General features: G+C 43.9%; 2 protein-coding genes across 5 annotated transcripts in view; one reads left to right on the plus strand and one right to left on the minus strand.

Moving 5' to 3' along the window:
- The window catches only part of EGFL6 (EGF like domain multiple 6), a 114375-nt gene extending 97414 nt beyond the window's left edge, over window positions 1-16961 (minus strand). For all 3 annotated transcript variants that reach the window (XM_033949674.1, XM_033949673.1, XM_033949672.1), the window contains exon 1: window positions 16630-16961. In XM_033949674.1, the coding sequence (XP_033805565.1) occupies window positions 16630-16703 (74 nt within the window). In that variant the 5' untranslated portion in view covers window positions 16704-16961. The remainder of the gene's footprint in view (window positions 1-16629) is intronic.
- LOC117362761 overlaps window positions 1-24044 on the plus strand; it is a 150710-nt gene that overhangs the window by 22510 nt on the left and 104156 nt on the right. For both annotated transcript variants that reach the window (XM_033949675.1, XM_033949676.1), the window contains one exon: window positions 21858-21964. In XM_033949675.1, coding sequence (XP_033805566.1) covers window positions 21858-21964 — 107 coding nt within the window. The remainder of the gene's footprint in view (window positions 1-21857; window positions 21965-24044) is intronic.

Genomic DNA, 24044 nt, shown 5'->3' on the forward strand with positions numbered 1-24044 from the left:
GTAAAAGAGGCCGTAAATGGAGCAAATGGTTTTTTTTTACGGCATATTAACTGAAATTATAAGATTGCAAAATCAACAAAAAATTAAATTTGAGAGTTATTTATTGAAATTTCTTTAAGCTATGTATGGGTAATTGTAACAAAGGTAAAACTAAAGTAGATAGAATAGATTTGCTAATCAACGCGATAGATGTGCTTGTTTTTGAATGCAAATTAACTCAAAATGTGACTTGATAGTCGACAAGCAGACTTGTATTTCATCATCCGCCATCTGCAGTCATTCTCTTTTTTTTCCCCCCGATTTTAATCTGTCTGAGCTGAAAATCCAAAATTGCAAAGATAAGAAGATCCAAACGGTAACACAGCCTTGATTGCTTTGTTTCTCAATAAACAAAAAAGAACTAGTTAGTTTTCAAGGACCAATCATGTCAAAGAATGATGCTTGTCTGGGCAGTCGTATCCTTACTCACACAGACGCTCATAACACTGACAGACTCTTACATATACGACGTACATGTCATCTAGTCTAGTGTATACTTATGAAGGCAATTTAAAAAAATAAAATTCTTTAATCTCTCTTGGCATACCTGGAAATCTCTTTGAGGCATACCACTGTGCTGTGGCACACAGTTCGAGAGACACTGGGCTAGTAGAACAGTTCTAAATTTATTCAAACAGTTTTCCAATAGCATTCTATCAACTCCTACCCAGATCCAGCCCCAGACAACCCTGGTGCTATTAAAATAGTACCACTGAATATCGGCAGATAGGCCTGGCTAAGGCTTTTATTTGGATAATGGTCTTCTGGTGGTCCCTTATTTGCTGCAGCTGGTGGTGCTGTCCACATGCTGCTAACATGATGGCTTTTTCCCTGTCGCACATGCTTGGTTTCCACGCATCTATGAAAACTGAGTACACATAGGGGAGAGGGGGTTATGAAGGTCAGCATGGCAGCAATGAATGAACAGTGCCGCCAGCTTCAGAAAGAAGGGGATTAACCTGTTCTAGTCACTAGAGGACCTCTTCGGCTGGCAGGGCTTGGGGATTCTGGTCAACCCTAACAAGTGTGCTAGAATTTTGGGTAGGCCCAGGCCTACCTGTGGCTACATTATTGGCTGGGATTTTGGAGGATGTATCCTGATGATGTAATTTTGAATATATAGTCTTGTTAGAGGAGGGGTAAATGTACATTGTCTGCATCTTTTCTGAGCTCTTGGGCTCGATGAGCAACTCCTTTGACTAGTAGCTTGGGTCATATAAGACAGTGTGTCCACTGTGAAGAAAGCGATACTCCTAAAGTGAAAGAGAATGAAGTAAAACTGGTTATGCACAACGGCAGCCCTTTTTTAAGGCTAAAGGGAGAGTGCCTATTAACTAAGTGTTTTACATTTGAGTATTCAAGCATTTTTCCCTATCTGTCCCGGTGGGCTCACACTCTACCTAATGTACCTGGGGCAATGGGAGGATTAAGTGACTTGCCCAGGGTCACAAGGAGCAGCATGGGATTTGAACCCACAACCTCAGGGTGCTGAGGCTGTAACTCTAACCACTGTGCCACCGGGTCATTATTCAAGTAAATTGCAGGTGGAAATTGGGCACATGCTCGTGGTCTATGAAGGAACACGTATCCTGTCTGTGCCAATCTGATATCAACTGGAACCTGCTACCATAATTATTATTTTTTTTATTCTTATGGAATGAATCTGCATCATATTTTTATTTTACTAAGTGCACTGTTGTTTACACAGCTAAGCTCTCTTTTAATTTAGTGGGCTAGAGAGTGCTGGAAACTGTAAGAGAGACAAGAAATTCTCAGTAGAAAGGCCTTGAAGCTTGTCTCCCCCCCCCCCCCCCCCCATACACACACACACACACACACTTTGCCCAACTCATGGAGAATGGAGTGCAAGCCCTTACTCAGTGAAACAGAAAGACACTAGGGTTGCATGTATTTAGGGGTCAGCATCCCAGGAGCGCTAGCCAAACAATATCATCTATTATCATTAAATATATTTTATTGAGCAAATACAATCAAAATCTAGAACAAAGAACAATAAAATAGCTCAAAATTGTATACAAAAACCATCAAACCCATCCCTACCAACCCCACCCATCCCCCCACCCCACCACCCCCACCCATCCTCCCCCTTTCACTGATGCTAAACATAATGAGGTAAATAAAAAATTAACACCCTAACAGTTCAAAAGGCGGCTACGAGCCACCGGAGATAATGTAGACCAAAAAGGTTCCCAAATCCGTTGAAAAGCCCGTCCAGGCAAGGAAGAAATATCTTGAACACCTCTCCGCTCCCAAGAAAGCAATGTAATCATTTGACTACGCCAAAGGAAATAATCAGGAGCCTCCGCTTCCATCCACTTAACCCTTTCAGGACCATAAGGACCGTAGGCCAATTTTTGTGGTTTTGATGACATTTTTATGGTAAAAAGGGCTTGCAGATGCCAAAAAATTGATTTTTTTTTGTGAAATATCATTATTTTTTTTTTTTTAAATCACACTTCTGGCTTATGGACAGTGTGGCAAGTGAATCTTCTTGTCAATCTGGCAACGACGCTAATGAATGAATGTTGGAACCAGTTTGTTTACATAAAGGCAGTATCATATGGAATCCGTACATATCAAATTTAGAACTGTAGACTATCCCAATCAACATTTATAGGATTTTAAAGTTATGGGACAAATATGTCCCTTGGTCCTGAAAGGGTTAATCAAGATGCACTTAATAGCCACCACAGCCATCCAGCGAAGAAATGCAGAGGCCCCAAATATCATCTATTATACGTACCATAAGAACATAAGAAGTTGCCTCTGCTGGGTCAGACCAGGGGTCCATTGCGCCCATCAGTCCGCTCCCGCGGCGGTCCCTCAGGTCCATGACCTGTAAGTGATCCTTTGTCTAAAACCCTTTAATCCCCATTTTTCTTCTATCTATACCCTTTCATGGTCATATCTCTACCTCTATCTATATCCCTCAATCCCCCGTATCTTTCAGGAACTTGTCCAATCCCTCTTTGAATCCCCTTAATGTACCAGATCCCTTGAAGGACTCCTCAACTTTAGGAAAGCAATGAAAACATACCTCTTCACTTAACTCCATCGCTCATGACTGATGGATCACAAAGAAATATATATTGGTTCTAGATCCTCAGTATGTATTGCGTTAGGATAAAAACTTGTATCAAAAGAAACTATGGCAAATTGTAACCTGTTAACTGTATATTAAGTATGTTAACCTGTAACCCGTTCTGAGCTCTTTGGGGATAGAAAATGAATGAAATGAATAAATAAACCAGAAGTCCATAAAAAGGTGGCCCCATTTTCCAATATCCCTGATGAGGAGAATCCACCTAGCATGGTCATCCTGTCCTTTTTGCTCTACATCCTGCAGATGTTGCATTGGTAAATGGTGAGAGAGTTATGGGGGAGTCAAAAGTGCCATCCTGAACTTCATTTGGAAAGGATAAACTTCAGATTGATTTAAAAGGCAGATGCTACATAGAGAGGAAGGTGACTTTGCAGGCTCTGATTTTAGGAAGTATAACATAGCTTGTCTCTTAGACATTCAAAAGAATGGTTAGCAAATACAAATGTACCGTATTCATGTTCTTAGATGTGGAAAAGATTATGATGAGACATCTGTTAATTTAAACTATGTGCTCCCAAGTCATATCTTCAGAATGAAATAAAGAGAACGGTTCTATTTGGTTCTGTCATCTACACATGTATAGCAACATGAAGTGTTTTAGGACCGTCCCCATATAACTCTGGGTTTTTGTCACACCACATGGAAGTGCTGACTTTTTGTTAGGTTTTCAATATAAAATCCTTTTTTTTTTTTTGTGTAAATCTTTATTAATTTTAAAATATAAATAGTGCAATATAATGAATTTAAACATAAACAAATCAAGAAACACACTTTAAATATGCATATAATTTGAAAAACATTCATTTTCTCCCCCCTTAACTAATAAAAGTAGATATACATTTATAATTTCCATACAATAAATAAAATAGGAATAACAAACAATAATACATTTCCCACCACCCTCCCTCCCACCCTGGATGTGTAAGGAGGTCAGATAAAAAGAAAAGGTACATGACATCTATTGTGACTCAATAAACGATGCCAGTGGGCTCCACACCATATTAAATACTTTACTATAACCTAAAATTTCAGCATTCATTCTTTCATATTTATAACTAGAACACAAGTTTGCCCACCAGAAAGTATAATTAAGACGATCATAACATTTCCAATTGCGTGTTATCATTAAATATTTGACAAGTGAAAAGAATGTACTCCAATTACATTTCAGTGGCTGAAATCTAATTTCCAGTTTGGACAATAATTTTATGTTTTTCTAAAAGTAAACAAAGAAATATGTGATCTCGGTCAGAGCTAGAGCTCAATGACCTATCCCAGTTCCTGAAAGTAAGGCATTGATTTTGCTATTGAACAAAATAAAGATATTCTTCTGAATACCCTTTCTGATGAGATAGACGGATCTGATGAACTGAGCTTATCCGTATCTGCTTCTACAGAAATGCTGCAGGCATGAAATCATTAAAAGCATTGTCTACTCTCTTGGCTAAAGGGCGCCCCATATGGGATTATGAGGTTTCAACAGTGCACCTGTAAAGATTTGTCCCCTTCAAAGAGCTACAGTTTAAGATTCTTTGTAGAATCTCTATTCATCCGGCACAGACATAAAAAGCAGACATCGCATACTAATATGTGCGCCTGAAAGGTACTACTGTACCCTGCAAAGTTTGTTTTATTCATTGCAAATAATTCTGCTAGGTGAAGGTTTAAATTATGGGAGCTATAAACAATGGGATTGGGGTGAGGGCCAGATATCACTAGAGAGGCTTCCCCTCCAATTACCCTGTTCAGTATTCCTCATGTCAGGCACGACAGCAGGTTGGGGGTTGCCGCTCGCGCCAGAAACATTACAGATGATAAAAAGATCATCTACATAGGAAAAAGTGTGGACTTGGTGGAAAGGAGAATCACCTGCTCAAGGCATTCATGTATAATGAAGGTGAAAAGAGGGGAGCCTTGTGGAACCCCAAAGAAGGCTTTCCAGGTTTAGGACTTTCTGTGGTCCTTCCTCACTTAATATATTCTCTTCCCCAAGAATTCTGTGAACCACATAAAATCCCTTTTAAATCTTAGAGGTCCTTTTACTAAGGTATGCTAACAGATTTAGTGTGTGCACTGAAGATTAATATGTGCTAAATGCTGTGCAGCCCATTGTATACCTATGGGTTGCATAACACTTAAGATACACTAAGGGGCTCATAATCGAAACAGAAAACGTCTAAACACTGGCCTAAATCGGCACTTGGATGATCAGTAACAAGTCGTCCAAGTGCCGATAATTGGACCCAGTTTTAGATGTATTTTTTTTTTTTTTTTTTTTTTAATATAATAATATTTCTTTATTGAGCAAAATCAGCAATAGACAGAACAAGAAAAAGCAAACATACAGCCGCATCTCCCATTAAGGTGCCAAAATAAATCAACCGTGGAACTTAGTAACAATACAACAGGAGAGCGCCCAGGCAAGAATGCCAGAGAGTGCCCAATACAGGATGTTACCATAATAATAATAATGATGCCCGACCCCCCCCAACAGCATCAACCCCCCAACCCCCCCCTTCCCCAAACCCAGACCCGTGTGAGTAGATGGGAAAAACAAAAGAAAACGGAGCAGAAAGAAAGAAAGAAAGAGAGAGGGAAGGGTGGCACAAAACAACGAGAAAAGAAGGAGTAGAGCAGACAACAGAGTAAGGAAAGCAGCACCCAACTTCTGCCAAAGATACCACCGCTGACAAGGCTAGCAGTTCAGCAACAAACTCCGCTCCCGGTGTGAAAGAGACAACCAATACCCCTCCCACACTTCCTGAAATTTGGTCCAACTGCCCTCATTCTGTCTCCCCACCATCCTACGCTCCAGCAGCGCTAAGTCATATAGGGATAAATACCACTGGGAAAAAGAAGGAGCATGGGGAGTCCGCCACGAGATTAGAATGGCCTTCTTGGCCAAAAGGAGAGCCTTAAACACTAACATCCGCTGTCCAGCCGAGCAGTGAGAGAGAGTCGCTCCATCATAAAAAAGAACTATAGGAGGGGTGCATGCGGGCAACGATGGAGAGATAGAGGACAAAAAGGTCCACACTTGCAGCCAGAAAGCCCGTATCCTGGGACAATCCCAGAACATATGTCCCAGGGTAGCAGAGCGCACATGGCACTTGGGACAACAGGCGTGAGTGGCGAAGCCGGCTCGATAGGCCCTCTGTGGAGAGACATACGCTCTGTGAAGGAATTTATATTCCTGCTCCCTATGGAGCATATTGCAGGACAGAGCACGCAGGAAGACAAAACAATAAGAAATCAAGGAGGGCAAAATAGCGCATCCCAGTTCAGCACTCCACGCCCCAGCCAACAGATCCGCTCTCTCGGTCGACAACGGGGACTGCAATGCGGCGACAAAGTAGCGCAGACGCGGAGCCGGATCCTCCCACAAACCCAAACTCAAACCAAGACTCCGCGCCACCGAGGGACGCCTGGACGACTCCCTGAGACTACGGACATAATGTCCAAGCTGTAGATAACCAAATGTGTCCACTCGATCCAAACCATAGAGGGACGCCAACTCTGCATGAGAAAGGAGAGTCCCCCTCTCCGTGAGCACATCCCCCACTCTACATATCCCATGTGTATGCCAAAGCCGGAAGACTCGACTGTCACTACCGGGACAAAATTGCACGTTGCCCACTAAGGGCAACATGGGGGTTTCGCTAAAATTAACCCCCAAGCGTTTGCAAAGCTGTTTCCAGATACATCTCATATAGGACCACACCACATGGCCCCTCTGGAAGGAGTCCAACCGTGCCGAAGGAGCATGCAACAAGAACAATCCCGAGACAGGAGACAGGAAGTCCCTGTCCACAGAAAAGGTCAGAGAGGAGGAACTCTCCAGGCACCAATCCCGAATCTGGCGCAATCCACAAGCCAAGTTGTAAGCTCGAAGATCTAGAAGACCGAACCCCCCCTGCCCCTCCGGCAGCATCAATACGCGAAGGGGTACGCGAGGGCGCCGTCCCCGCCACAGAAAAAACCGCAGAGCACGGTACAGCTCCTCCAAATCCCCATGCCTCAACCAAATCGGTAAAGTCTGCAACAAGTAGAGCCACCGCGGCACAATCATCATATTATATAAAAAGACGCGACCCGCAAGGGACACCGGCAGAGCACCCCACAAGCGCAGACTCTCAACAGAAGACCGAAGCAGGGGTCGAACATTAATCTCATAAAGGCGCTTCAAAGTGGAGGGAATAAGAACCCCCAAGTATTTCACCTGAGCCGGGGCCTCCTTCAGAGGAAAGTCCGACCACAGGTGAGAAATACGCAGATGGAGAGGGAGCGCTTCTGACTTAGATACATTGAGTTTGAGGCCCGAAAGCTCCCCAAACTGCCGAAACAACTCCAGCAGTAAGGAAAGGTGCGAAACAGGGTCGGTCAAAAGAATCATGATATCATCTGCAAAGGCCAAACTACGCAGGGAGGAATCTCCCACCTCCACCCCCTCAAGCAACGGATGCGTGCGGATACAAAGCAATAACGGTTCCAAGAATAAAATATAAAGCAAAGGAGACAGGGGGCAACCCTGCCGAGTACCCCGCCGCAGAGAGAAAACCGGGGACGCTATCCCATTGACAAGCACAGCAGCCTCGGGATTAGAGTATAGAGCACGGAGAGCGTTCAGATAAAAGCCATTCACCCCATAACGAAGGAGCAACGGAAAAAGGAAGGCCCACTCAACCCGGTCAAAGGCCTTCTCAGAGTCAAAGCTAATGGCCAATGTGGGCTGTCGCCGAGAGTCACAACGGGCCAAAGCCAGTAAAAGCTTCCGAACATTATGGCCTGCCTGACGACCCTTCACAAAGCCCACCTGGTCCAGTCCCACCAGGGAAGGGACAAGGGGAGCCAACCGATTAGCCAATACCGGGCTAGAATTTTAAGGTCTACGTTGATAAGCGAAATGGGCCTATAAGACCCCACCAAGAGAGGGTCCTTACCCGGTTTGGGCAGTACCGTTATCAGCGCCCGATTCGAGCCAGGCGGAAATGAACCTCCCTCCACCGCCCGCTCATAATACCGCCTCAGCGGATCGGCCACAAACCCCTTCGAGAGACGATAAAATTCCCCGCCAAAGCCATCCGGACCCGGGGATTTACAGAGAGGCAAGGTTTTAATAACCCCCAAGACCTCCTCCCCAGATATGGGGGAGACCAAGCTCGCACTATCAGCCTCCGAAAGCCGAGGCAAGGGCAGCGAGTCCAAGTACGCCTGAATCGAAGAGTCCCGGTCCACCACCTCCGCTGAGTAAAGAGAGCTGTAAAAAGAGACAAAGAGCTGTTCAAGTTGAGGCTGGGCTGTAACCAGCTGCCCCCCAGCTCCTGTAAGTGAGGTGATGGAGGAGGACCCCCTCCGCGCTCTAGTCAGCCGTGCCAGCATTCTACCCGGGCGATTACCAAACCTATGGAGGCGATATTTAAAATAAAATAGCGACTTGTAGGCTCGTTCATGTAAGAGGGCATGGAGCGCTGTCTGGGCCGCCCGAAACTCATGTTTGTGGGATAGAGTAGGGGAATGTAACACTAAGAGCCTGCTCTGCCGTACTTTACGCTCGAGAGCCAAAATCTTGGTCGCCAACAGTTTCTTCCGTCGGGCACAGTATGCTATTACCGCCCCACGGAGCACCACCTTGGCTGCTTCCCAAAAAAGAGCTCCGTTATCCGCATGCACCCCATTGAACTCAACATACTCCTTCCACTGCATCTCCAAATACTGTTTAAAATCAGGATCAGAATAGAGCGCTACCGGAAAACGCCAGCGCCCACCCCCAACGGGGGGCCCATCAGCAAAGCTAATATCCATCCAAACCATAGTATGATCAGAAATAGCCAGTACCCCAATCTCAGCCTGATGTACTGCATAGAAGGAGGAACGGGAGAGAAAAACATAGTCAATTCTAGAGGAGGAATCATGCACTTGGGAAGTATGAGTAAAATCCCTCTCATCAGGATGAAGGGTTCTCCACACATCCACCACATCCAAAGCCTGCATCCAAGCACACAGCCCATTATCCGATCTCCCCGAGGACCCAGAAATCCCCCTAGAAGAGTCCAGAACAGGATCCAGAATAGAGTTGAAATCCCCCAGGAAAATCATATGGGTCCCAGGCAACAAGGTCACCGACAGAATTACCCCCAAAAGTTTCTTATAAAAGGACCGTTGAGCAGTATTGGGAGCATACACTGACATCAAGAGAACCGGACGCTGGCACAGCGCACCCTGTACCAGTACATAGTGACCCTCCGGATCGGAAAGGACCCGAGATTGAACAAAAGGAATGGATTTATGCAGCAGGAGAGCCACCCCAGCCTTGGCCTTAGAAGAAGAAGCTGAGTAACACTGTCCCACCCAGGACTGCCTCAGCTTTCCATGCTCGTTCTCGGAAAGCTTAGTCTCCTGCAGGCCCACTATATCTGCCCTATGTCTGGCCAAATGCTGCAAAATCTTGGTTCTCTTTATCGGAGAGTTGATACCCGATACATTCCATGTCACACAACGCACTCCCCGCTTAGGCGGCATTTAGAGGGAAACTAGCAGAATCTACCAAACAAAGGAGAAGAGAACTCCTGCCGAGAGTCCCAGCCCTCCTCCCGGCAGCCACCCGTCCATCACACACACACAAACCACCCACCAATAACCACACAGGTCCTATCCCCCCACCCCACCAGCCACTATCCCTCTTCAACCCCAACTCCCCCCTCCCAGACCCCCCCCGCCCTCCTCCCCAATCCCCACCCCCAAACCCAACAACCCCCTCCCAGTCCCCCTCTGAAACCCCATTCCACCACTCCAGGAGAGGGTATGCCAAGGGCCCAAAGACCCTCCCCCCCCTCAGCCTCCCATACAAAAACCAAGCAATAACAAAGCAAGATGGAAGAAAGGCAAGAGCCCGGAGTCCAGTACCATCAGCAAGAGCAGGACCCCAAAGGGAGAGGACAGCGAAGAAAGGTAGAAAACACATAGTCCCGCCTCGGCAGGACTCAACAACAACAATCCGGCTCACAAGGCCAGAAACCAGTATCCAATACTAACAAAAGTGACCCCCGCTCAGGGGCCACAAAACGAAGGTAGCCAGCATAATATGCTGCATCATATCTCAAGGGGAACACCTCCGGTGTCTCAAGGGTGTCCCCCCCCACATAGCAGAAAGGAACCTCAAGTCACTGTCAGGGTCCATCAAGTGCTCAGCTCCAGGTCAGGATACCACAGAAGAACCTGAGCCCGGGCGGCCTCGCTGGTGTCAAAGAGAAAGGGTTGGCCCCCATGAAGCACTCGAAGCTTGTTTTAGATGTATTTAAAAACGACTTAGGCCTTCACAGTGCTGCGGAACGACCAGAGCTAAAAGAGGCATTTTAGGAGGAGTGGTAAGAGCAGGATTTGGGTGGGACGTGAGCCATCCTAGACTTAGTCGTACTGCATGTATAACCAAAAGTTTTACAACACTGCCTAGACGGAACTTGGACGTTATGATTTAGGCCATCTAAAACCAGGTCTAAGTCCACAAAAGGTATCCAAAGTGACCAGATAAGCACTGCAGACACAAAGTACAGACCCACACACACTGCCCCAGTGATCACTGACACCCCCCCCCCATAAAAATCTGCACAGAGGTGGCTTGAAGTGGTCTTAGGGGTGGGTTAGTGAACCATGGAGAAAATGACCCAGGCCCATAAGCCACTCTAATCACTGCATTCATGGTGAAAAATGTGCACCCCCCTAAAACTCCCAAAACCCTTTTGTACTGCCATTTAAGTGGCTCCTGCAGCCATAAAGGCTATTGGGGTGGTAGATAGGTGGGTGTAGTAGGTTCTGGGGGGTGTTTTGGGGGGGGGCTCACCATAAGGGAACTGTAGTGAGATGTTTCTGTGGCACCCTTTTTGTGAAGTTCACAGGAATGCCCTGTAAGGTATTCCACCACTCTGGTGCCATGTCTGGGTGCCCAGTCCATCACTGTTCTGGCCCCTCCTGTGCCCAAAAGGTCTTTTTCTAGGCGTTTATGTCTTGGACAAATTTTTGGAAGAAAATGGGGTATAAAGATGGATGACTTAGCAGTCTGGACGATCCGACGGCTGGACGTACAGTTGAACGATTTAAAAAAACAAAAATGCTGAACGTATTTTTCGAAAATGGACCTTTTCCCGTGTCTGACTTTGGGCGACTTGCGACTTAGGCCAAAATGGACTTAGACGTTTCTTTTGATTATGCCCCTCTACATTGTTAGCGTGCATTAAATCCATTAGCGCACCTTAGTAAAAAGAACTCCTAGGTCATTGACAATCTAGTGAAAATAGACATCCAATTTGATATTATTAGGGAAATTTGGAATGGAAAGCTCATTTTCAGAGAGAAACTCTGGATGGGGTTTGCCTTGGGAGAGTGTGGCATAGTGGTTAGAGCTACAGCCTCAGCCCCCTCAGGTTGTGGGCTCAAACCTTGCACTGTTCCCTGTGACCCTGGACAATTCACTTATACATGTTTTGACATTGTACATTGCCTAGAATTGTAGAACAGTGTGGTTTATACATTTTTTTAAAATAAATAAGTCCTAAGAATGTTTCACTGGCATGATCCCTTAGATTCTATATAGGTTACTCAAAAGTTCAGCATCCTATTTGGGTGCCCAGAGCAAATGCATACACTAATTAGTTAACAAGATGCCAGCAATCAATAATTATTATAATTGGAGTTAATTGGATTTGCCCTACTTACTATTTGATAACATCCATGCCATAGTGCAGCCAGAGGCACAAGTGTGACCCTGAACAAAGGGACAGAGAGCAGCAGCCAGGTGAAGGGGTGCAAAAGAGAGCCCAATAGGAAAAGAGCTTAGCACCAGGTAGCAGAAGAAAGGTCATACCTTACTGACCTTGTCAGGGTCAAAGGTATAAAAATGACCAGGAAGGGAGAAGTGAGACAAAGGATTCAAGTTTAGATGAGAAAAGAAAGAGAGGTGGTCTTAGGAGGAAAACCACTGGCAGAGAAGCTTTTACAAGCAAACAGGAGTGGTTGCAGCAAGTGTAAGACTACATTGCCCACAATGCAATGCTTAGCCACATATCCTGGAAAGAAGTAGCTACAGCAATAATGTTCTGTGAAGTTACTGAATCACATGAAGCATAACTTGAGTCCTGTGATAACCAGGGTAAGGCTGCTGGGGGCATAACACCTAAGAATGTTTCACTGACACAATCCCTTAGATTCTATATAGGTTATTCCTATTTGGGTGCCCAGAGCAAATGCGCACACTAATTAGTTAACAAGATGCCAGCAATCAATAATTGGAGTCCATTTGATAACATCCATGCAATAGTGTGTAACTCAAGAGGCATGGCTGTTGGAGGAGCATAGGTGGATTGGGGGCATTCCCAGAAGTTAGGTAAGATGTTATAGAATAACGTCATTGTCATACCTAAATTGGGTGCTGGCATTACATCAGCTTTTAGCAGATGTGAAATCACTATTCCCTCTAAGCCAGGGGTGTCAAAGTCCCTCCTTGAGGGCCGCAATCCAGTCGGGTTTTCAGGATTTCCCCAATGAATATGTATAAGAGCTATTAGCATACAATGAAAGTAGTGCATGCAAATAGATCTCATGCATATTCATTGGGGAAATCCTGAAAACCTGACTGGATTGCGGCCTTCGAGGTGGGACTTTGACACCCCTGCTCTAAGCTGAGCAGGATCCTCCACCTATAGTCCTGCCAGTGGGTGGTGATGTTTCCCTATCACATTTTTAATAGTGAGGGACAGGCAAGCCCTGCATGACTCCAGGGAACTTGCCTGTCTCTAGCCATTGAAAATACAATATTGAAGCACCACCTCCCATCGGCAGCAATGCATTTGGAGGACTCCTGCTGAGATCAACAGTGTAAATCAAGTGCCAATGTTAGTTGTAAGATCAACACTATGTGGATAGAATAGCTGGTTTTAAGAAAGGTTTGGACAATTTCCTGGAGAAAAAGTCCATAGTCTGTTTTTGAGACAGACATGGGGGAAGCCACTGCTTGCCCTGGATCGGTAGCATGGAATGTTGCTACTCTTTCGTTTTGACCAGGTACTAGTGACCTGGATTGGCCACCGTGAGAACGGGCTACTGGGCTTGATGGACCATTGGTCTGACCCAGTAAGGCTATTCTTATGTTATGTTATAAAGCGCAGAATACTAGTTTAGTACACCATTTACTGAACCCAGCCCCCTTTGTATACTGCCTTTGAAAACTGGCAGCTGGAGGAATTGTATATACCAGCTGCCTGTAAATGTATAACTCCTTGTGAATACTGATCCCCATAACTTTTACCTAATGTGGGACCATTTTCTATTTTCATGTTGGCTGATTTAGCTAGTCCTTTATGAACAACTAACTGGATAACTTTTTCCTTTTGGCTCAGTGACAGACTTTCACATTATGAGACCCAAGCAGAAACACTGGTCACAACACATCTGATGCTTGTATATTTCAGCATGTCTTTGCTGTAGCTCTGTGTTAGTACTGCATCAGTTCACAGTTAATTGTATATCCATATGTCAGGGGTGTCCAATGTCGGTCCTCGAGGGCCGCAGTCCAGTCGGATTTTCAGGATTTCCCCAATGAATATACATGAGGTCTATTTGCATGCACTGCTTTCATTGTATGCTAATAGATCTCATGCATATTCATTGGGGAAATCCTGGAAACCCGACTGGATTGCGGCCCTCGAGGACTGACATTGGACACCCCTGCCATATGTAATGATAAGCCTAGGGCAGGGGTAGGCAATTCCGGTCCTCGAGAGCCGGAGCCAGGTCAGGTTTTCAGGAAATCCACAATGAATATGTACGAGATGGATTTGCATGCACTGCCTCCTTGAGATGCAAATCTATCTCGTGCATATTTATTGTGGTTATCCTGAAAACCTGACCTGGCTCCGGCTCTCGTGGACCGGAATTGCCTACCCCTGGCCTAGGGCAATTAGGGTAACCAGGTTACCCATTCCAGAAGGGAGACTTTTTGGCCAGTCCTTGTTTAAAAATTACATCCCAAAGCAGTGTAGTACAGTATTTGTAGCCCATGATTCTATCCATTGAAATCAAGGCACCAGGATGAGGTTGGAAGAAATCTAGTACTGGCCAAAAAGTCTCTCTTCTGGAATGGGTAACCTGGTCATCCTGAAGGCAATCCCTAAGGAATATAGAAGCATAGAAACATGACAGCAGATAAAGGTCAAATGGCCCATCTAGTCTGCCCATCTGCAGTAACCATTATCTCTTTCTCTCTCTCTGAGAGATCCCACTTGCCTATCCCAGACCCTCTTGAATTCAGACACAGTCTTTGTTTCCACTACCTCTTCCGGGAGACTTTTCCATGCATCTACCACACTTTCTGTAAAAAAGTATTTCCTCAGATTACTCTGGAGCCTATCACCTCTTAACTTCATCCCATGCCCTCTCATTGCAGAGTTTCCTTTCAAATTAAAGAGACTCGACTGATGTGCATTTACATTACATAGGTATTTAAACGTCTCTATCATATCTCCCCTCTCCCGCCTTTCCTCCAAAGTACACAGATTGAGATCTTCAAGTCTGTCCCCATAAGCCTTATGATGAAGACCACCCACCATTTAGTAACCTCCTTCTGGACTGACTCCATCCTTTTTATATCTGTTTGAAGGTGCGGCCTCCAGAATTGTACACAATATTCTAAATGAGGTCTCACCAGAGTCTTCTATATGGGCATCAATACCTCTTTTTTCCTACTGGTCATACCTCTCTTCCTATGCAACTTAGCAACCTTCTAGCTTTTGCCGTCACCTTTTCAACCTGTTTGGCCACTTTAAGATCATGAGATACATTTGCATACACTAGAGGCCCCTTGAATACAAATCCATCTCAAGTATTAATTTGTGAAGGATCTGAAAACCTAATTGTCAGGGTCAGCAGTAGGGGTCTGGGAACCATTGTTTATTACAATTACATTCCAGCACATACAGGCCTGGTTTTCTGAGTAACCAAGCTATGCAGATGCACTTATCTCTTAAATTAAATATCTCTCAAGACAATTCATGGTGATTCCCATTAATACCAGATCTGCTTGCGGATCAGAGTTGCGCATACCTATTTTAACTTAATTAAAATTAATTCAGCTATGCTACAATTCCTGCTTTATTATTGTACTCTCAAAATATTATAAATATGGTTGTGGAGATACATAGAACTTCCTAAAAGTAAACATTGATAAATGCCGGTATTAAAGGAAGTGGTTAGTTCTGACCATATTATAAATCTCTTTTTGGTATGAGCTGGTGACTACTTCCGCAGGAGCAGCACCCTATCTTACTTTTAACCTGACCACTGCACTGCTGATAAGAGAGATATGATGCTGAGACCTTTCAGTGCAGATTGGTAAACCGGGAGCACGCCTCAGCGTGGAAAACTGTCAAGCCACAGCATCTCGGATTCCTCTCCACTTTTAGCAAACATGACATTTTTTCTGTCCTCGCATTCCATCTGTTTGCACTCTGCAGCCAAAAGTAAACCGAATTCCAATTTAAATGCAAATGAACAGTGCCAATATTCCCAGAAGGCAATAATCATACTGGAGATAATATTTTCTTCCTATGCACTGAAGGCTCTGATCTGAACATAGGCATTTCAAAAGGTAAAAATAAGATTATAGGGCTCGTGCTCCTAAAAGTTCATCCCATTCTATGCCTTTGGCAAAATTCTTTTGGAAAATAATCCCTACGAGTGTAAAGGGTTTGCATTCCTTTGCTCACAATTATTGTTTTCTCATCTGTGACATTTACCCCTCTCAGAACTTCTGCCCCGGAGTCCTGAAGATTAAGAAGAACGAGTAGGAGAGAAATCGCTTTAAATCTCACTACTCACTAGTGTTTCCTGCCCCTGGTACAGTAGTGCATGGAAGGCAAGTCTGGAACTAAAACATTTTTTGCTATAGAATTAGCTTTTAGGTGTAAAATGTTTAAAATTGTGGACATTTTCAGTGCCATTCAAGTGTATCACCTTCTGCCCAGTTCTCTCAAATGGAAAAAAAAAAATGCAGTCACAAAGACAGATGTTAGTGCTAAAGCAAAGGAGAGCTTTAGGATACAAAACTAATAGTATGATTAATGTTTCTGTCATTAGCTTGTGTAGTCAACATTGACCAAACCATAGTTTTAGTGCTGAGGCACCTAATGAAAGAAAAACATGAGGTAACCGAGTTTAATATTACCAACATTTCACTACAAAGAAAAACAACTCAAAGCATATCATAAAAATATTTTTATAGCAAATATTTAGAATGTCACAGCTATTGTGCAGGCTGTTTGCTTTTAATAAAAAAAATCAGACTTTCAAAAACCCAGAAAATACTGTTTTCCCCATCCTAAAACAACACAGAATGCCAATCATAATATCAAATACAACTAGAGCACTTCCAAGTCAGTTACTGTCTTTCAGAGAACAAATGTTTCCAATTAGGCACTAACCTGAGTGCATCAGATAATTTACCTGCAGCAAACTGCAGGAAGACGCCCAGTAAAGTCGAAATGACCAGCACCATTTCTCTCCTCTGAACAACCAACTTTCTGCACCAGGGAACCCCTGAATGTGGATTTGTTTTAGCTAGGTTTGGAATGTCAGCAATGATTTCCCCCCCTCTTCTTGGGGCAGCCAGGGGAGGGGGGATCTGTCAGGATTTCAATCCATTTGTCTTGCAGCTTTGCCTGCAAACTGTGGAATTGGTCTTTCAGATTGTTTTAGCAGGTCTCTGCTCTCTGGTTTGCCTTTGTTTCTTCCCCTCCCTTCTTTCCTGCCTGCTGGCAGCTGCTGCCTGAACTGGGCTGGAATTCTTCACTGAGGCTGGCCATGTAGTCATTCATAGTGTTGGTGGGGAGGGGGGGGGGGGGAGGAGGTCTGCGGCTCGGGGCTGACTTTGAGAGAGGGGATATGTTGCATGGGAAGCTGTAGGAAGTTTGATAGTTCAAGCTACAATTTATGCTTAAAAGCATGTCAGGGTCGAACAGCTTACCTTGTTCAAGAGACCCGGTGTCATCTGCAGGTTCCTTAGTCACTTATTTCAAAGTGAAATACCTTTCTGTTCTAGTTTACCTGAATTTTTACAGATACATATAACCGAGGTTTAAGAAAAGAAATGAAATAAGGAAAGTACAAGCATCCCACATTCAGGTATTGATTTTTAGATGAATGCTATGGAGAGAGCGGTAAAATGCATCACAGCTACAGCATCTGCAAGCACTTCCTGGAATGCATAATCTAAGAGTTGTGAACAAAATTATTCACTTAGGGCTGTGATAGCGTTTTTAGCGTGCGCAGAATAGCCGCACGCGCTAAACCCGCGCTACATGGCTAGAACTAACGCCAGCTCAATGCTGGCATTAGCATCTAGCGTGTACGGAAATTTAGCACGCACTAAGCACGTGCTAAAACCGCTATCGCAGCTTAGTAAAAGGAGCCCTTAGAAGCAGAGAATGTGGGCTTGTAGTAAGTTTTTTGGACTGAAATTTAGTTACAAAAAGCCACAAAGCAATTAATGATTACCATACATTTTACAATTTTTTTTAAAGGTCGCGTCAGGATAAAAACTTGTATTAAAAAAATTATGCACTGTTAACTATAGCAAATTGTAACCTGTATATTATGGGGCTTATAATCGAAAGAGAAAAACATCCAAAAACCTGCCTAAGTCGGCACTTGGACGATCATAAACGAAAGACGTCCAATCAATCCGGGTTTTGGACGTTTTTCTAAATGATCTAGGCCTTCATAGTGCCACTGAATGACAATAGCTAAACAGGGCGTTTCAGGAGGAGTGTCGAAGGCGGGATTTGTGCGGGATGTGGGCAGGCTTAGACTTAGTCGTACAGCATGTATAACCGAAGGTTTTACAACAGAGCCTAGACGGAACTTGGACGTTGTGACTTAGACCATTTAAAACATGGTCTAAGTCACAAAAACCCACCTAAAGTCACCAGATAAGCACTGCAAACACATAAAACAGACCCGCAAACACTATCCCAGTGATCACCGACCCCCCCCCAACCCCATGAAAATCTTAATCACACCTGTAAAATTCGGTTCATAGTCAAAAGCATGCGCCGACAAAGGCATGCAGACAACTGAGTGCAAGGCAGAAGCACGCTGAAGAAAAACAGTATTTTAAGGGGCTCCGTGGGGCTGTGTTGGTGTGGAACCCCCCCTTTACTTAATAGAGATTGTGCCAGAGTTGTGGGGGGTTGTAACCCCCCTCATTTACTGGAAACTTAACTTTTTACCTCTTTTTTAGGGAAAAAGTGAAGTTTTCAGTATAATGTGGGGGTTTACAACCCCCCACAACGCCGGCGCAATCTCTGTTAAGTAAAGTGGGGGGTCACACACCCCTGTCAGAGCCCTTTAAAATACTGTTTTTCTTAAGCGCGCTTCCGCCTTGTGCTGGGTTGTCGCGCCTTTGTCGTCGCGTGCTTTTGACCTGTCACCGTAAAATTCAGCCTCCAGAACATCATCACCTGGCAGCCGGGCTTAGGAAACCCTAGTCGTCCTGCACAGAGGCAGCTTAAGTCATCTTGGGGGTGGGTTAGGGACCCATAGAGAGGAAGCCCCCATGCCCATAAGCCCCTATAAACATTGCATTGATACTGAAACATGTGCACTCCCCTATACACCCCAAAACGCTTTTGTACTGGCATATAAGTGGCTCCTGCAGCCATAAGGGCTATTAGGGCAGTAGATAAGTGGGTCTAGGGCAGGGGTGCCCACACTCTTTGGGCTTGTGAGCTATTTTTAAAATGACCAAGTCAAAATGATCCACCAACAATAAAATTTTAAAAAAACACAAAGCACACTGTACACTGGGAAAATGCTAATTATTATTCCTTTTCCGGGTTTTTTTTCAAAGAGGTCAAGGCAGATGACTCTATGCACTGTCACCTCAGTAACAAGCATACAAAAATAGACAAATATACCCTCCTCCCTTTTTTACTAAACCACAATAGCAGTTTTTAGCGCAGGGAGCTATGCTGAATGCCCAGCGCTGCTCTCGACGCTCATAGGCTCCCTGCGCTAAAAACCGCTATTGTGTAGTAAAAGGGGAGCCATAGTGCAAAATATAGACAGCAGATATAAATTCAGACACATTTTGATCACTAAATTGAAAATAAAATCATTTTTCCTACCTTTTGTTGTCTGGTGATTTCATGAGTCTCTGGTTGCACTTTCTTCTTCTGATTGTGCATCCAATCTTTTTTCCCTTCTTTCAGCCTGTATGCTTTCTCTCCTCCAGACCTTATTCCCTCCCCCAACTATTTCTTCCTCTCTCCCTGCCCTTTCTTTCTTCCTGCTTCCCTTTCTTTTTTTCTCTCTTCATGCCCCCTTTCTTTTTTTCTGTTACCCTTCTTTCCTTCTGTCTCCCTGCCTGCCCCCTTTCTTTCTTTCTCCCTGCCCTCCACCAAGCCACTGCTACCACCATCGGGGAACAGGCCCCAAAGCCGCCGCCAACGCCCCAAGCTCTCTCTGCTTCCCTGGGTCGGGCCGACCAGCATTCCTCTCCTCGACATCAATTCTGCCGTCGGAGAGGAAGTTCTGCCCAGCCAGGCAGTGATTGGCTGGCCCGAACTTCCTCTCCGACAACAGAATTGATGTCGGGGAGAGGAAGGCTGATCGGCCCGGTAGATCGCCAAGGCAAAGTGAGTCGATCACGAAGCCCGGGATGGGCTCCGCAACTCACTTTGCCCTGGTGATCTACCGGCTGATCGCGATCGACCTGTTGGTCACCCCTGGTCTAGGGGATTCTGGAGGTGGTTTGGGGGGCTCACCATGACCTATAAGGGAGCTGTAGTGAGATGATGACTTGGCACCCTTTTTGTGAAGTTCACAGCAGTGCCCTGTAAGGTACCCCACTATTCAGGTGGCATGTCTGGGTGTTCAGTCCATCACTTTGCAGACCCCCTCCCATGTCCAACAGGGCTTGTTCTAGGCGTTTTGGATTTGGACGGAAAGTTGGACGAAAATGTGGTATAAAGATGGACGATTTAGCAACTTGGACGATCAGATCGGCAGGACGTATAATTAGACGGTTTTCGAAATGGAAAAAATTTGGATGTATTTTTAAAAAATGTGTCCTAAGCTTAGACGTTCCTTTCAATTATGCCTCTCTCTCTCTCTCTATCTATCTATCTCTCTATCTCTCTATCTCTCTCTCTATCTCTCTATCTCTCTCTCTCTCTATCTATCTATCTCTCTATCTCTCTCTCTATCTCTCTATCTCTCTATCTCTCTATCTATATTGGTATTAGACCCCCTAGAACCTGTCGAGTTAGGATAGAAACTTGTATTGAAATAACTTGTACTGTAACTATGGCAAATTTTAACTGTATATTATGTTGCTGCTCTTGACAATCCAAAATAAAGTGAGTTTTTAAAAATACGAGTATCGTACAAGTGTTGTATAATCACTATTAGTATTAATTTTTAATGCTTAGTACCAGGTCTGAACAAGCAGGTCAAGGCAGTTTATAAAATTACTGTATTAGTATGTATAAGGTTGAAATCTTTTGGCAGCTTTCAGCTTTTTCGTATTCACATTGTGGTCCTTTACATGAAAAAGGTTGGAGACCACAGGTTTATTGTACAGTATATGAATTTAGTTATTACTATATTACTTTGGGGTCCTTTTATTAAGGTGCGCTAAACCAGTGTTCTTCAACCACCGGTCCATGGACCAGTGCCGGTCCACAAAAATTTCCTGCTGGTCCACGGGCCAGCACGTGCATCAGGCCCAAAAACAGTGTTCTTCGACCACCGGTCCACGGTGCGATCGATGCGGCGTTATCTTCCTAACTGATTCAGTGCACAAAGCCACGGACAGTGGCTCCTACGGGCATTCTGCGCCTGAACCAGAAGCCATGCAATGTCAGAGGGAAGGCTTCCAGATGAGGCACGGGACGTGCAAGGTGCAATTAGTACTATTATAGGGGTGGGGTCTGGGGTGGAGATTGGGTAGAGATGGGCGGGGTATGGCCTACGACTTAGCCCCATGTTCTTCAACCGCCAGTCCACGGACCAATGCCAGTCCACAAAATAATTCTTTTATTTCTGCCGGTCCATAGGTGTAAAAAGGTTGAAAAACACTGCGCTAAACGATTTAGCATGTGCTAAATGCTAAGGCGCCCATAGAGTATAATGGATGCCTTAGCATTTAGCAAGCACTAATCTTTAGAGCGCATTAAGGGCTCCTTTTACTAAGGTGTGTTAGGGTCTTAACGTGCAGAATAGCGTGCGCTAGACCTTAATGCCAGCCAGCATCGAGCTGGCGTTATTCTAGAAGCGTACTGTGCGGTTTAGCGCATGCTAATTTTGTGCGTGCGCTAAAAACTAGCTAGCGAACCTTAGTAAAAGGAGCCCTAAATCAGCACGCTTTAATAAAATGATCCCTTTGTTATGTCATTTTTTTATGTTTCATTTTGAACTAATTATGTTATTGTTACTTTTATTGCAAATCACTTTGACTATTTTGTGTAATAAAAGCAGTATAGCAAATTTTAATAAGAAACAAACATTCCACAGCTCAGAATTGGGCATGTAGGAGATCCTTCTTCATTCTAGATATATTTGTATCCAATTCTAATCAGTCATCTGAACAGCTTCTGGTCCAGTCTTACTGAATAGTTGTTGGGGTTTTTTTTGTTGTTTTTTACCTCAGCCTCAGTTGACTGAAGGAAACTTTCAAATGGAATCTGACCAGCTAAATCAGAAGGTGAAAGGCTACATCAGGGATGCAAGAGTTCAAGCCTCAAGTGCTGCAAACAGGTCAGGTTTTCAGGATATCTCTAATGAATATGTATTCCATATATCCACAACCAAAACAGAACTGCAGGACAATGTACAAGATGCAGGAATTTATTATACAAAAAAATCTAAAAAACATATACAGTACAACATTGATAAAAATATCAAAAACTGGTCCTGATGTACAAATGGACCAGACCCAACACGGTCTGTGTTTTGAAGAAACACTCCTTCCTCAGGGGTCCCTGCTGATGGCACGTGGTGTATCAGAGAACCAGATTGGATAAAATAAACACAAGAAAAAACAGGCTTAAGGTATCCTATCTAAATTGCTGTGGCTTAACAACAAGGCAAATTTTGCACAAAAAGGTTTTTGAACAATGAATGAATGAACTTTTTCTGAGGGGATTGAAAGGGAAAGGAGAGTTTCATTGATAAATGTTGGATGATTGATACAATGTATTTGTATTGTGTTAATATTATAAAAAAAAGGATATATTAAATTAACAAATGTTTGAAAATTAATTTATTGGCGTTTTAGTAAAAGCGGGTGTTGAATGGGTATATGGTATATATAGATAACGCTATTTATATATTATAATTAGCTCCATTCTCAGGTGATTGGTGTATAATGAATATGTATGAGATAGATTTGCATACAATGGAGGCAGTATCCATGAAGATCTAACAACTTATGCATATCAAATTCTGCTATTACAAGCTTTTATGTAGCACTACAAGACAGATGCAGCACTGTATAGACCCTATACAGACACCGTAGAGTCGACATACTAGGATGTTGAGAACAGGGACAAATAGAACAAAGATCTCCAAACTTTTGATGACTGGGAGCCACATAGAGTTTTTCAAATCACTGAGAGATCTGATGGATGGACCCATCTTCAGAGAGAAAACGGAGATGGGAAGTACTGCCTTGGTGATCTGCAATAGTGGGAAAGGGGGGGGGGGAAGCTAGAGGTCACCCTCAGTCTACACCCAACCCCCTTAAATCCCACCTCTACCCTTCTTTCTCCATTCTAATCTTCTGCCTAAATTTCTGTATAGTCTACTCTCAACCTATATTCAAATAACTTGTATCTAAACTAAACTACTTATATTTAAACTTAATTTGCTGTATACTCCCTATATTTAAACCGCTGCACAGTCTCATATGTCTAAGTATTTAAATCTACTGTATAATCTTGTATGTCCAATTCACTCCATTGTGAATGTTTTCTTGTAAACCAAGAAAACATTCACAATGGAATGAATTGGACATACAAGATTGGACATACAGACATTCTGAGCTACTGGGAGGACGGGATAAAAATCTAAATAAATAAAAATTCTCTGAGGCTGACCAGAAAAAAAAAAACAACCTTTATGGGACAAACCCAATACTTTAAATTGTATGCAAAAGTAACAGGGTAGCCAGTGTGCTTCTTTTAGGAGAGAAAAGATCCTATCTAACCCTCCCCCTCCCTTTTACTAAATCGCGATAATGGTTTTTAGCGCCGGTTGGCACGTTGAATGCTCCATGCTGCTCCGATGCTCATAGAGTTCCCAAGTGCTCGTCTCCCATAACAATCCTGATAGCTGCAATTTGTATGGATTGAAGCCTTTTGATGATGTACTGTAGTAGGCAGTTATAAAAGGAATTGCCTAATGTTTAGTGTAGCAGACTGCAATCGTGGAGAATTGGATTCAAGTCCCACCGTAGTTCCTTGTAATCCTGGGCAAGTCATTTAACCCTCCATTGTCCCAGGTACAAAAAAAATGTAGATTGCGAGCCTACTAGAGATAGAAAAATGAGTTGTCCTGCAGGGATAATTGAATGTTTTACTAGACTTCCTGGATGGAACTTATACATTGTGAGTTAGACGATGTAAAAAAAGGTATAAGTGCCCAAAAAGGTATCCAAAGTGACCAGATAATTTCTACAGAGACAAAGTAAAGACCCACACACACTCCCCCAGTGTTCACTGACCCCCTTCACCCCCCCCCACAAAGATCAGAATAAAAACGTACATACCTGTCTCCAGAACATCAGTACCTAGTATAGGAAAGCCTAGTAGAGCTGCACACATAAGAACATAAGAAC

The sequence above is a fragment of the Geotrypetes seraphini genome, chromosome 6 (genome assembly GCF_902459505.1).
Source record: "Geotrypetes seraphini chromosome 6, aGeoSer1.1, whole genome shotgun sequence".
Lineage (NCBI taxonomy): Eukaryota > Metazoa > Chordata > Amphibia > Gymnophiona > Dermophiidae > Geotrypetes > Geotrypetes seraphini.